Raw genomic sequence first — 12,146 nt, forward strand, 5'->3', positions numbered from 1 at the left:
GGGATGATCCTTGAAGGCAGCGGGGATCTCCGAATGTCCCAGGATGTAGCTGTCATGCACGCTCCCTGGAAGCGTGCACAAACGTGCGTGATCCGGAGCTGGTGGTCGTACACGAGTTGAACATTCAGGGAGTGGAACTCCTTCCTGTTCATGATGGGCACTCCCTGATGCCCTGGTGTGTGCCAGGTGACAAGCATGCAGTCTATTACTCCCTGGACCTGGGGCAACTCTGCAATGGCAGAGAATCCTGCTGCCCGGACATCTCGGTGGGCTTGGTCCAGCTCAAAGTTGTCATAGTCTGATGCCCGGGTATACAGGGTATCCGTGATCTCATGGATACATTTCTGGGCTGTAGCTTGTGAAATGCCGCACAGGTCCCTGCTCGAGCCCTGGAATGACCCGGTTGCATTAAAGGTTCAGGGCTGCAGTGACCTTCACGGCCACTGGGGGCAGGTATCCTCCTCCACATTGCCCCAGGTCTGCGGGGACATGGCACAGGTGTTACAGTGTCCCTTTGTTGAGATGAAGTCTCCTGCGGAACATGCTGTCTGTCATCTCCGCGAAAGGCCAATGGCGTCTGTACACTTTGGGCCATCACTGGGGTCCCCCTCTGGGTTCCTCCTCAGCCTTATAGGTGGCTGGGTCTTCAGGGTGTGTGGCGGCCCCCTGCACTTGGGTCAACACTGCTGCTGCGTTCTCTGGCGTCTGGCTGCCTGGGCTGCCACCAGCACCCCGAGAGCATCCTCTGCCGGACCCACACCAGCATTCATTTTGGAATCTGTAAGGAATTGGAGATGGAGATAGGCCGACAATCTTGATTAATAAGGGGGTCAGAGGTTATAGGGAGAAGGCAGGTGAATGGGGATGATAAAATATTAGCCAAGATTGAATGGTGGAGCAGACTTGCTGGGCCGAGTGGCATAATTCTGCTCCTATGTCTTATGGACAATCAGTTTGGGCTCCCACCCTGGGACTCTCAAAGCCCCCAAGCCTCACACATCCTTATGTGTCCCGCCTTCTCTTGGAGTGCCATCCATTGAGCCAGTTGAGCTGGAGAACAGTGCTCTGCACACTCACTACCCACCACAGCAGGAGCCCCGAGACCCCAGAATGCAAACCCCTGCTCGAAACATTAGGGAGACCGTGCCCAGATGCCCTCTCCTGACCCACGCACTCGTCCTTTGGTCTTGAGGATATCCCCAGTGCTGAAGCCCAGCTCCTGAGTGTTTGACTGTTGCCTGCCGCCTCTATGATGCTGGCGCTTCCGGAGGTCAGGCAAACTGTTCAGGCATCAAAGTCTGATTGAAATACGATGCAATAATCACCGTCTGATACATAACACGTGTCCCCACGAGCAACCACTTGAGAGTTTTGCCATGCTCGCACAACTAACAACGCCAATTCCTTATTAGCAATAGCCTTCAGCTGTGAAGCTAGAGGCTGCTCACAGTCACAGGGAGTTAAAGTGACCGTCAGCATGTAACCAAGAACAGGGCTCTGTCCTCTAATTGGTTGATGGGACAGACAGGCAGCAGCTGTAGTTGCCCATGTTATGGGTATCCACAATATTTAAAGGTGGCTTGAAGACCTCATGGACGAAAAGCCTCCCCTGCACCAGACCAAGGGCAACCCCCGACCTAGAACGCTTCAGCCCCCGACCAAACCCAACCCTCCTGAAGGCTCCCCCACACCCCCGAGCAATGGGGCAGCAGTTCCAGTGTCCTTGAGCTGCATGCTGGAAAATGGAAATGGCTACTCACCTCCTCACTTCCGCTCAGCAGTCATTGCGCTGGCTCCACATTTTTAGAAGGGAGTACTAAACGGCACCCATGTCATTTCTCGTTGTGGAGCCGGTTAGTTCCCAGGAGGCCGTTACATTTGACTTTAATCTCGCGAACGAGATGGAAATTAAGCCAAATTGGGGTTAATGAGACACTTGCCATATTCGGGCGTGATCCAGAACTTTCCATCGGGAGCGGGCTGGGTAGATAGAAAACGCATTCGCGCCTGGCACAATGCCGTGGTTAGGTTGTGCATAATGTCTGTGCTGGAGTGCCAACTGATCAAGGTTCAATGTTGGTACCCCTGATAGGTACCGTTAGATAAGGGGGGAGGGCGTGGAAATTGGAAGTGAGAGAGTTGTGATTGACACCAGCAGTGGAATTCTCCGTCAGCCGGAACCTCCGGTTCGGCGGCATCGCGCCCACGCCCGCGGATTTCCTGACGGTGTGAGGAGGACACAATGGGAAACCCCATTGGTCAGCTGGCGGGAACGGAGAATCCCACTGACGGCGGGAGCGCGTCGCCCCGGAAAACACGGCTGGTGGACCGGAGAATCCCGTCTCAGAACTTTCATTTTGCACACGTCATGAACAAAGCAATGTCAGGAGGCTTTAAATCTTTTGATAAACTATTTCCTCCCAACATTGTCATCTGAGGCGTTACAGCTGAACACTGCCATCTACTGCTTATCTAGCACTTAACAAAGCTGCAGCATAAATCCCCGTAAGAGACACTCACCAAGCAAAATGAAAGCATTATTTTGAAGACAGGCATTGCCCATTTTCTTCACTCTCTGCCAGCTTGTTCCAGGTGCAATTTTGCTTCAACGGTTAAATTTCTCATTCAGCTTAAACGCGTTTCTGAGTTTTAACCAACATTCTGCAAGTTGAGCATTTACCCCAGTCTGACATTACAGGACTTTCAGAAGTGTTTCGACTTGCCAACTCTAATTCCGCATATTCCTGGAGGTAGCAGCACCCGATCTCCTGCCATAAGGCATAGGAGCAGAAGTAGGCCATTCGGCCCATCAAGTCTGCTCCGCCATTCTATGAGATCATGACTGATCTGACATGATAAAGCTCAACTGCACTAACCTGCTTGGACCCTGTTGGCTGGGAACCTAGAAAATTAGAATTTCATAGCATTTACAGTGCAGAAGGATGCCATTCGGCCCATCGAGTCTGCACCGGCCCTTGGAAAGAGCACCCCACTCAAGCACACGTCTCCTTAACCCAGTAACCCCAATTAACCTTTTTGTTTGGATACCAGGGGCAATTTAGCATGGCCAATCCACCTAACCCGCGCATATTTGGATTGTGGGAGGAAACCGGAGCACCCGAAGGAAACCCACGCAGACATGGGGAGAATGTGCAGACTCCACACAGACAGTGACCCAAGCCGGGAATCAAACCTGGGACCCTGGAGCTGCGAAGCAACTGTGCTAACCGCTATGCTACCGTGCTGCCGGAGGAGGCCATTCGGCCCTTTGAGCCTGCTCCACAATTCATTATGTTCATGGTTGAGCATCAAGTTCAATACCCTGATCCCCACCACTCCCATATCCCTTGACCCCTTTAACCCAAAGGGACAATTGTATATATTCCTGTGAATAAAGTTACTTTCTGTTTGACTCTTCGAACTCGTGCTGGATTCTTCGCGGCCCTCACAAAATCCACTTTTCCCCCTTACCCCTGTTGTGTTGTGCTGCTTCGTATGGCATAAGCTGCTTTGTTGATGTATGTTTTGACAAAGGAAGCTCCAGACAACGTGTTTATTGAACTATTAACACAGTTCTTAAATGAGTTTGACTCTCTGCTAATCTAGCTGTAGTAACTCAGTCTATCTTTACCAGCCTGCTCTAAGCCATGTGCTGGGTGTGATGCTGTTGATCAACCCTGATGTATTCTCTAGATGTCTGTCTGTGGAAAGAGGCAGAGCCTGTGTGCCCTGTCCTTTTATATGGGTTGTGAAGTGCTCCCTTGTGGTAATGCCACCTCTGGATGTCCTGACTACCCATTGGTTGTCTCCTGTTGTAATGACCCATTGGCTGTATGTCTGCATGTCATAACATCTCTGGTACTCCCTCTAGTGGTTACTTAGTTGTAATGTATTTACATTAACCCCTTGTGTATATACAGTGATGCATATCACCACAACCCCAATACTCCTCTATCCTCTTTGTGATGAACAATCTGCCTCCATCCATTCCAGCCCCACACTGCCAGCATTGGTCGACTGACATGTCAACCCTTGCTCCACCAATCAAATGGCCAATAGACTTTTTGCTATCCAATTGGCTAATTTTTGACTTTCCCCATCTCCCCTCTCCCACCCACCCCATCCACCCACCAGGACAGAGTAGATGGATCACTGGGTCTTCTCCTGTATGCAAGTTTCATAAGTTTGTGGAAGTTCACCAGTTGAGGAGGGTGGCACATGCCGTCACTCTGCAACTTAACGGGAAAATAAACAGCATTGTCACTGTAATGGAGGCAGGAGTGTCAACAGGGGAGATTCTGATTAGAATATTCCACCACAAGGCAGCAGTGGAGGGAGGCTGGCTGTCGGAATGGTTTGATATTGTATGGAAAGGCTCAGTAAACCAAGGTCCACCACACTAAGAAAACAAAAAGGGACGGTCAATAGAGAATTAAAGATGTTATATTTAAATGCGCGCAGTGTACGGAACAAGGTAGATGAGCTTGTGGCCCAGATTGTGACTGGCAGATATGATGTGGTAGGCATCACAGAGACATGGTTGCAGGGGGTTCAGGACTGGCATTTAAACATCCAGGGATTCACAACCTATCGAAAAGACAGAGAGGTGGGCAGAGGGGGCGGGGTTGCCTTGTTAATTAGGAATGAAATTAAATCAATAGCACTAAACGACATGGGGTCGGATGATGTGGAGTCTGTGTGGGTAGAGTTGAGGAACCACAAAGGCAAAAAAACCATAATGGGAGTTATGTACAGGCCTCCTAACAGTGGTCAGGACCAGGGGCACAAGATGCACCACAAAATAGAAAGTGCATGTCAGAAAGGCAAGGTCACAGTGATCATGGGGGACTTTAATATGCAAGTGGACTGGGTAAATAATACTGCCAGTGGACCCAAGGAAAGGGAATTAATTGAATGTTTACAGGAGGGCTTTTTGGACCAGCTTGTGATGGAGCCCACGAGGGAACAGGCCATTCTGGACTTAGTGTTATGTAATGAGCCAGACTTGATTAAAGATCTTAAAGTAAGGGAGCACTTAGGAGGCAGTGATCATAATATGGTCGAATTCAATCTCCAATTTGAAAGAAAGAAGGTAGAATCAGATGTAAAGATGTTACAGTTAAATAAAGGTAACGGCATGAGGGAGGAACTGACGAAAATCGACTGGGAGCAGAGCCTAGTGGGAAAGACAGTAGAACAGCAATGGCAGGAGTTTCTGGGAGTAATTGAGGACACAGTACAGAGGTTCATCCCAAAGAAAAGAAAGGTTATCAGAGGGGGGATTAGGCAGCCATGGCTGACAAAGGAAGTTAGGGAATGCATCAAAGCAAAAGAGAAAGCCTATAATGTGGCAAAGAGTAGTGGGAAGTCAGAAGATTGGGAAGGCTACAAAAACAAACAGAGGATAACAAAGAGAGAGATAAGGAAAGAGAGGATCAAATTTGAAGGTAGGCTAGCCAGTAACATTAGGAATGATAGTAAAAGTTTCTTTAAATACATTAAAAACAAACGAGAGGCAAAAGTTGACATTGGGCCGCTCCAAAATGACGCTGGTAATTTTGTGATGGGAGACAAGGAAATAGCCGAGGAACTGAATAAGTACTTTGCGTCAGTCTTCACAGTAGAAGACATGAGTAATATCCCAACAATTTAGGAGAGTCAGGGGGCAGAGTTGAATATGGTAGCCATCACAAAGGAGAAAGTGCTAGAGAAACTAAGAGGTCTAAAAATTGATAAATCCCCAGGCCCAGATGGGCTTCATCCTAGAGTTCTAAAGGAGATAGCTGAAGAAATAGTGGAGGTGTTGGTGATGATGTTTCAACAGTCACTGGAGTCAGGGAAAGTACCAGAGGATTGGAAAATCGCTGTTGTAACCCCCCTGTTCAAGAAGGGAACAAGGAAAAAGATGGAAAATTATAGGCCAATTAGCCTAACCTCGGTTGTTGGCAAGATTCTAGAATCCGTTGTTAAGGATGAGATTTCTAAGTTCTTGGAAGTGCAGAGTCGGATTAGGACAAGTCAGCATGGATTTAGTAAGCGGAGGTTGTGCCTGACAAACCTGTTAGAGTTCTTTGAAGAGATAACAAATAGGTTAGACCAAGGAAAGCCAATGGATGTTATCTATCTTGACTTCCAAAAGGCCTTTGATAAGGTGCCTCACGGGAGACTGCTGAGTAAAATAAGGGCCCATGGTATTCGAGGCAAGGTACTAACATGGATTGACGATTGGCTGTCAGGCAGAAGGCAGAGAGTTGGGATAAAAGGTTCTTTTTCGGAATGGCAACCGGTGACGAGTGGTGTCCCGCAGGGTTCAGTGTTGGGGTCACAGCTGTTCTCTTTATATATTAACGATCTAGATGACGGGACTGAGGGCATTCTGGCTAAGTTTGCCGATGATACAAAGATAGGTGGAGGGGCAGGTAGTATGGAGGAGGTGGGGAGGCTTCAGAAAGATTTAGACAGTTTAGGAGAGTGGTCCAAGAAATGGCTGATGAAATTCAACGTGAGCAAGTGCGAGGTCTTGCACTTTGGAAAAAAGAATAGAGGCGTGGACTATTTTCTAAACGGTGACAAAATTCATAATACTGAAGTGCAAAGGGACTTGGGAGTCCTAGTCCAGGATTCTCTAAAGGTAAACTTGCAGGTTGAGTCCGTAATTAAGAAAGCAAATGCAATGTTGTCATTCATCTCAAGAGGCTTGGAATATAAAAGCAGGGATGTACTTCTGAAGCTTTATAAAGCATTAGTTAGGCCCCATTTAGAATACTATGAGCAATTTTGGGCCCCACACCTCAGGAAGGACATACTGGAGCGGGTCCAGCGGAGATTCACACGGATGATCCCAGGAATGGTAGGCCTAACATACGATGAACGTCTGAGGATCCTGGGATTATATTCATTGGAGTTTAGGAGGTTGAGGGGAGATCTAATAGAAACTTACAAGATAATGAATGGCTTAGATAGGATGGATGTAGGGAAATTGTTTCCATTAACAGGGGAGACTAGGACCCGGGAGCACAGCCTTAGAATAAAAGGGAGTCACTTTAGAACAGAGATGAGGAGAAATTTCTTCAGCCAGAGAGTGGTGGGTCTGTGGAATTAATTGCCACAGAGGGCGGTGGAGGCCGGGACGTTGAGTGTCTTTAAGACAGAAGTTGATAAATTCTTGATTTCTCCAGGAATTAAGGGTTATGGAGAGAGAGCGGGTAAATGGAGTTGAAATCAGCCATGATTGAATGGTGGAGTGGACTCGATGAGCCGAATGGCCTTACTTCCACTCCTATGTCTTATGGTCTTATGATATCTTAGCTGTAATTTTAACTGGGGGGGGGCTAATTTTTACTTGAACCTTCAGACATCAGTCAAACGTCATCCACATGCCAAACGGGAGGCCCGGGTTTTTAAATGCCTGGGCCTCACTTAATCCTGCTGTCCAGCATTCCGCTCCTGCTCCTCCAAGCACTACAAGGAAATGACGGGAAAACATGTAAACTCACCTCTTTGGGCCTCTTTAGGCTTCGGCCTACCCCCTTGTTGAGTCATCCTGGTGAGAAGCTCAACTCTTAATTCGTTCTTGGTCTTCCTCATAAAACTTGCTGTCAGGTCCCGTTAAAATAAGAAGGCACAGGTATTGGGCACACTTGCCGTCTCCACAGTGGCGTGAGTTAAAATCATAGTAGAGCTATTCCAGGGCAAGTAAGAGATCTGGACGATTTTAATTACCAACCACCCAGTATCCACAGGTCAGGTTAAAATCACCCCCACGTCCACCATTTGTCATGTGACATATGCCACCCTGGATAATGATCCTCATGGGGTTGGGGAGGAAGGGTGAGTCCAGAACAAAAGGATGATCATGAATTCGAGCTAAACCAAGCATGAGTGACATCAGGGAGTATTTCTTCCGGCACAGTATAGTGGAACTCTGAATCTCTTTTCCCCCAACAAGCTGGGATCAATGGAAAACTTCCAAACCGTGACTTATGGGCTTTTGTTGAGAAAGGATTGCACGAGACTGAGCAAATGAAGTTAAGATACAGATCAACCATTATCCAATTGAATGGTGGAACAATTCGAGGGGCTGAATGGTCTCCTCCCATTCCTTTGTTTCTTATGCCTATTGAATATTGGATGAGCAAGTTGCTGACCTCTGCATTTGAACCCCCATGTTGGTGCAATGAAAGGTCAGTGTCTAACCGCTTGCCTGGATGAGTACCGCAATACCATCAATCAGGAAGTAACCATTGACCAGAAAATGACCTGGACCAACTATTTAAAAGCGGCGGCTACAAGAGCAGATCAGAGGGTGGGAATTCTGCAAAGAGTAACTCACCTACTCTCTCACCAAAGACTGTCCAACATCAACAAGACATTAGTCAAGAATGTGATGGAATACACTCCCCTGCCTGGATGAGTGCAGCTCCAACAACACTCCAGAACTGGGGCAGCAAGGTAGGCAGTGGTTAGCCCTGCTGCCTCACGGGGCCGAGGTCCCAGGTTCGATCCCGGCTCTGGGTCACTGTCCGTGTGGAGTTTGCACATTCTCCCCGTGTCTGCGTGGGTTTCGCCCCCACAACCCAAAGATGTGCAGGGTAGGTGGATTGGCCACGCTAAATTGCCTCTTAATTGGAAAAATGAATTGGGTACTCTAAATTTATTTTAAAAACACTCAGGAAGCTTGTCGCCATCCAGGACAAAGCAGCCCGCTTGACTGGTATCCATCCACAAACATTCACTCCCTCCACAAACATTCGCAATAGTGTGTACCATATACAAGATGCACTGCAAAAACTCACTCAAGGCAGCACCTTCCAAACCCACGACCATGACCACCTCGAAGGACAAGGGCAGCAGATGCATGTGCACGCCACCACCTGGAAGTTCTCCTCCAAGTCAGTCATCATCCTGACTTGGAAATATATCGCCATTCCTTCACTGTTGCTGGATCCCAATCCTGGAAATTTCTCCCTAACAGCACTGTGGGCGTACCTACACCTCCGAGACCGCAGCGGTTCAAGGAGGCAGTTGAACATCACCTTCTCAAGGGCAAGTCGGGTGGGCAATAAATGCTGGCCTAGCCAGTGACACCCACATTCAATGGGTGAATCTTTTTTTTAAAAACCTACCTACGCTCCTTCATTTCAAGGGCAGACAAACACCAAAGTTATCAAACGTAAAATGCTTTATTTTCTTCCACGATTCGAATGTACAGACAGTAAAACCAGCATAACAAAAATATATCAAATAATTTTCACAGGTTTAACAAAATAAACATCTACATGAAAAAATACTTAACTTAATATATTTTTCAAATGACTAATTCCTCAGAATAGGTCAGGCCCAGAGGGGTCTTAATGTTGCCATGGAAACCAAGGGACCAGCTGCAGATTCCCATTGTTCTCTGCGAAACTCTGTAAAAATGGAGACAGGTTGTTAACTACATTAGACGGTGCGGTACAGATATGATGCAGTAACCCTGATGCACTTTGTGCATCGTAGTCCCCCCTCAGCTTGAGGGCAATGATTCTTACCTGCGTCCAATTCCATGGATGTTGCCCCCCGCCCCCCCCCCCCCCCCCCCCAGAGTAATCACCCTGGCATTATTCTCCGTTTCCCAGCCTAGAGTCAGGGTGTTGAAGCATGACAGAGAAAGCCTCTGCTTTGCTCCAGTCCCTTAACGTTTATGCATACTCCTCGCAAGAGTCACCGGCTAGTCAGCAGGAGCTGCAATTAGATTTTCTCTTGGAAACTGAGATGATTACAACCCCCTTCCTGCACCTCCACACTCCACTAAGATAAGACCAGAGCCTCGGCTGGGATTTCGAAGTGACCAAACTATGCAGAATGGCTACCAGCTGTGTCACTGTAGGGAGTGGGGGGGGGGAATCTCTTGTACTCTTTACAATGATGGGTTGCAGATGAAGCTTAGACTCAATGAAATCTTAATGTTGTTTCCCCTGATTTATTTTCATCCATGACTAATTTTTTTCTACTTGAGGAAAATTTTGAGTTTTGCCTTGATAATCACGTGCTGTTAATCAAACAGCCAGACGTCTCAAATAATACCGTAAAAATGGCTGACGTACCTGATAGAGTGTTATATCCTGAAAACCTGATGGCATACGGGTCTCGCTGTTCAAAATCAAGTTGTCCGGATGTGTCAGACACTCTGGCGGGGGACACTGTGACTTGTCCTGACAGCAGCCCAGGTCCTGCGGGTACACCTGGCACCTGCCCTCAGTGTCCCTGCCCTCTGACGGGCCCTCCTCGCTCAATCTCAGCAGCTCAGTCAGGTGCGAGATGTAGCGGATGGTCAGGCGCAGGGTCTCCAGTTTGGTCAGGCTCTGACTCGCCGGCGCCACCGACGGAGGCAGGTACGTCCTCAGGTTGTGCAGGGCCTTGGTCAGGCCCCTCATCCTCAGCTTCTCTCTCTCGCTGGCGCTTTGCCGCTCTCTGCCTGGGTAGCGCAATCGAATCTTCCTCATCTGTTGACCCTCCTCACCTCTGTCCTCTGAGGGCGAAGGAAGGCTGTTAACCTGACACAGGTGGCCACAGGCCCCTTGAGCCGAGGTGCAAGGGAGAGACTGAGGAGAAAATCTGCAAGAGTCAACGGAGGAGATTGGTGAGTGGCTATGAGATGTGGAATCAGTGAGACAGTTGGGCTCAGAGCTGTTGTAGCTGCATTCTGTTGGTTCGTTACTCCCTGAACTGAGAGAATTGCAGTCTCTCAGTGTCCCGTATTCTGAGGATGTTACGTAGTCCTGGTGCAGAAGCTTTGTTGGAGACACATCCATGATATCTAACTGCCCGGGTATTCGTTCTTCTCTCCTCTCCTCAGTTGTGTGACTTTAATGGTTGTGACAGAGCTGCTCACCGGGGTTGGAGGTGGCAGGGATGATGCTGATGGTTCATGAGCAGCTGTTCCTGTTTTCTCTCCCGTTCCAAAGGTTTTGTGCCGACACTTTTCCTGGCCTGGCTCGAACGGCACCAACCAAGACCGGCACGTGAGCCTCCCACGGAAAGAGAGCCTATTTTGTTATAAATTCCAGACAGAGCGGTGGAACTTTACGATGAAAGGAGATTGTTTTACCTCGATATCCGAGTCCCGCCGTGGATCAGCATTACAGACTGGTTGTTTAATATGCTCTGATGTACTGTGCAGCTCAAATGAAGTGCCATCTGCCACACACGGCAAGTGGGGAAGAGGCAATGTTGGAGAGAGAGAGAGAGAGGGGGGGGAGAGTGCAGGGAATTTTCTCGGAATCAAGGGATTTGGCTGAGAATGTAGGAATATCATCTTTGACAAGCTGCTGGATGCAGCATGACCTGTGTCAATTCTACACTCTGACTCTTCTGTTGTATGTATTTGATGAGGGAGGGCGAGTAGCCATTAGGATCTGTGCAGCTTCAGCCAGCATGTGATGATGCAGTTAGTTAGGAGCGGATTCAGTGTGAGTCAGATGATGCACCGTCTGCTGCCACTTGGAACAGCTGCAGGCCTATTTCTCCCTTCCTATTTCTGTACCTGGGCTTTGTTCCTCAGTGAAGAAAGCAACCCAGGGCCTTTGTCACAATATTTAACCATTTCCTGCTCTGTGTGAAAGAAAGTGGTCTTTGTCGAGACGCCTGCCACACTGCGTCACCCCTCCCTCGCCCCACAAATGGCTCACTGGTTAAGTGCACACGCTATAAAGATCCCTGAGTTCAATCGCCCGGTTTACATTCTGATCTCTGACAGAGTGGCAGTCGGAGTATTTTTTTTATCAGGCTTCACTGGCCTCATCTGAAGGAGGGGACACATTAACTGATATGATGATTATCCAGTCACGTGTGTGTGTGTGTGTGTGTGTGTGTGTGTGTGAGTGTTTGCATTTGAGTGGTGTGTTTATGTGTGTTTTCTGGTTCGGAAGTCATCCTTTCCCAAATATGGTTCAATGGCTTTCCACTGTTAAAGGCTTTTTTTCCTTTTTTTCAAGAGATCTGGGTATTCCGGGCGAGGCCAACGTTTATTGTCCCCATCCCTAATTACCTTTGAGAAAGGGAAGGGGAACTGCCTTCTTGCAGACTATGTGGTGTTGGTACACCCCTAGTGCTACTTGGAAGAGGGTTCCAGGCTACCAGGGTTAAATTCCCTTTGTGGGTGTGGA

The 12,146-nt window shown here is 48.3% G+C and overlaps 1 protein-coding gene across 1 annotated transcript; it reads right to left on the minus strand.

Annotated features, from left to right (window-relative positions):
- Positions 1-9,163: 9,163 nt before the first annotated feature.
- On the minus strand, positions 9,164-11,345 carry LOC140387151 (neurogenic differentiation factor 4-like). Its single transcript, XM_072470156.1, has 2 exons — positions 10,086-11,345; positions 9,164-9,410 (listed from the first exon to the last, which is right to left on the minus strand). The coding sequence occupies exons 1-2, from the start codon at positions 10,791-10,793 to the stop codon at positions 9,351-9,353; spliced, it is 768 nt and encodes a 255-aa protein (XP_072326257.1). The 5' UTR covers positions 10,794-11,345; the 3' UTR covers positions 9,164-9,350.
- Between the last annotated feature and the right edge of the window lie 801 nt (positions 11,346-12,146).

This window comes from Scyliorhinus torazame, chromosome 12 (genome assembly GCF_047496885.1).
Source record: "Scyliorhinus torazame isolate Kashiwa2021f chromosome 12, sScyTor2.1, whole genome shotgun sequence".
NCBI classification, from domain to species: Eukaryota; Metazoa; Chordata; class Chondrichthyes; order Carcharhiniformes; family Scyliorhinidae; genus Scyliorhinus; species Scyliorhinus torazame.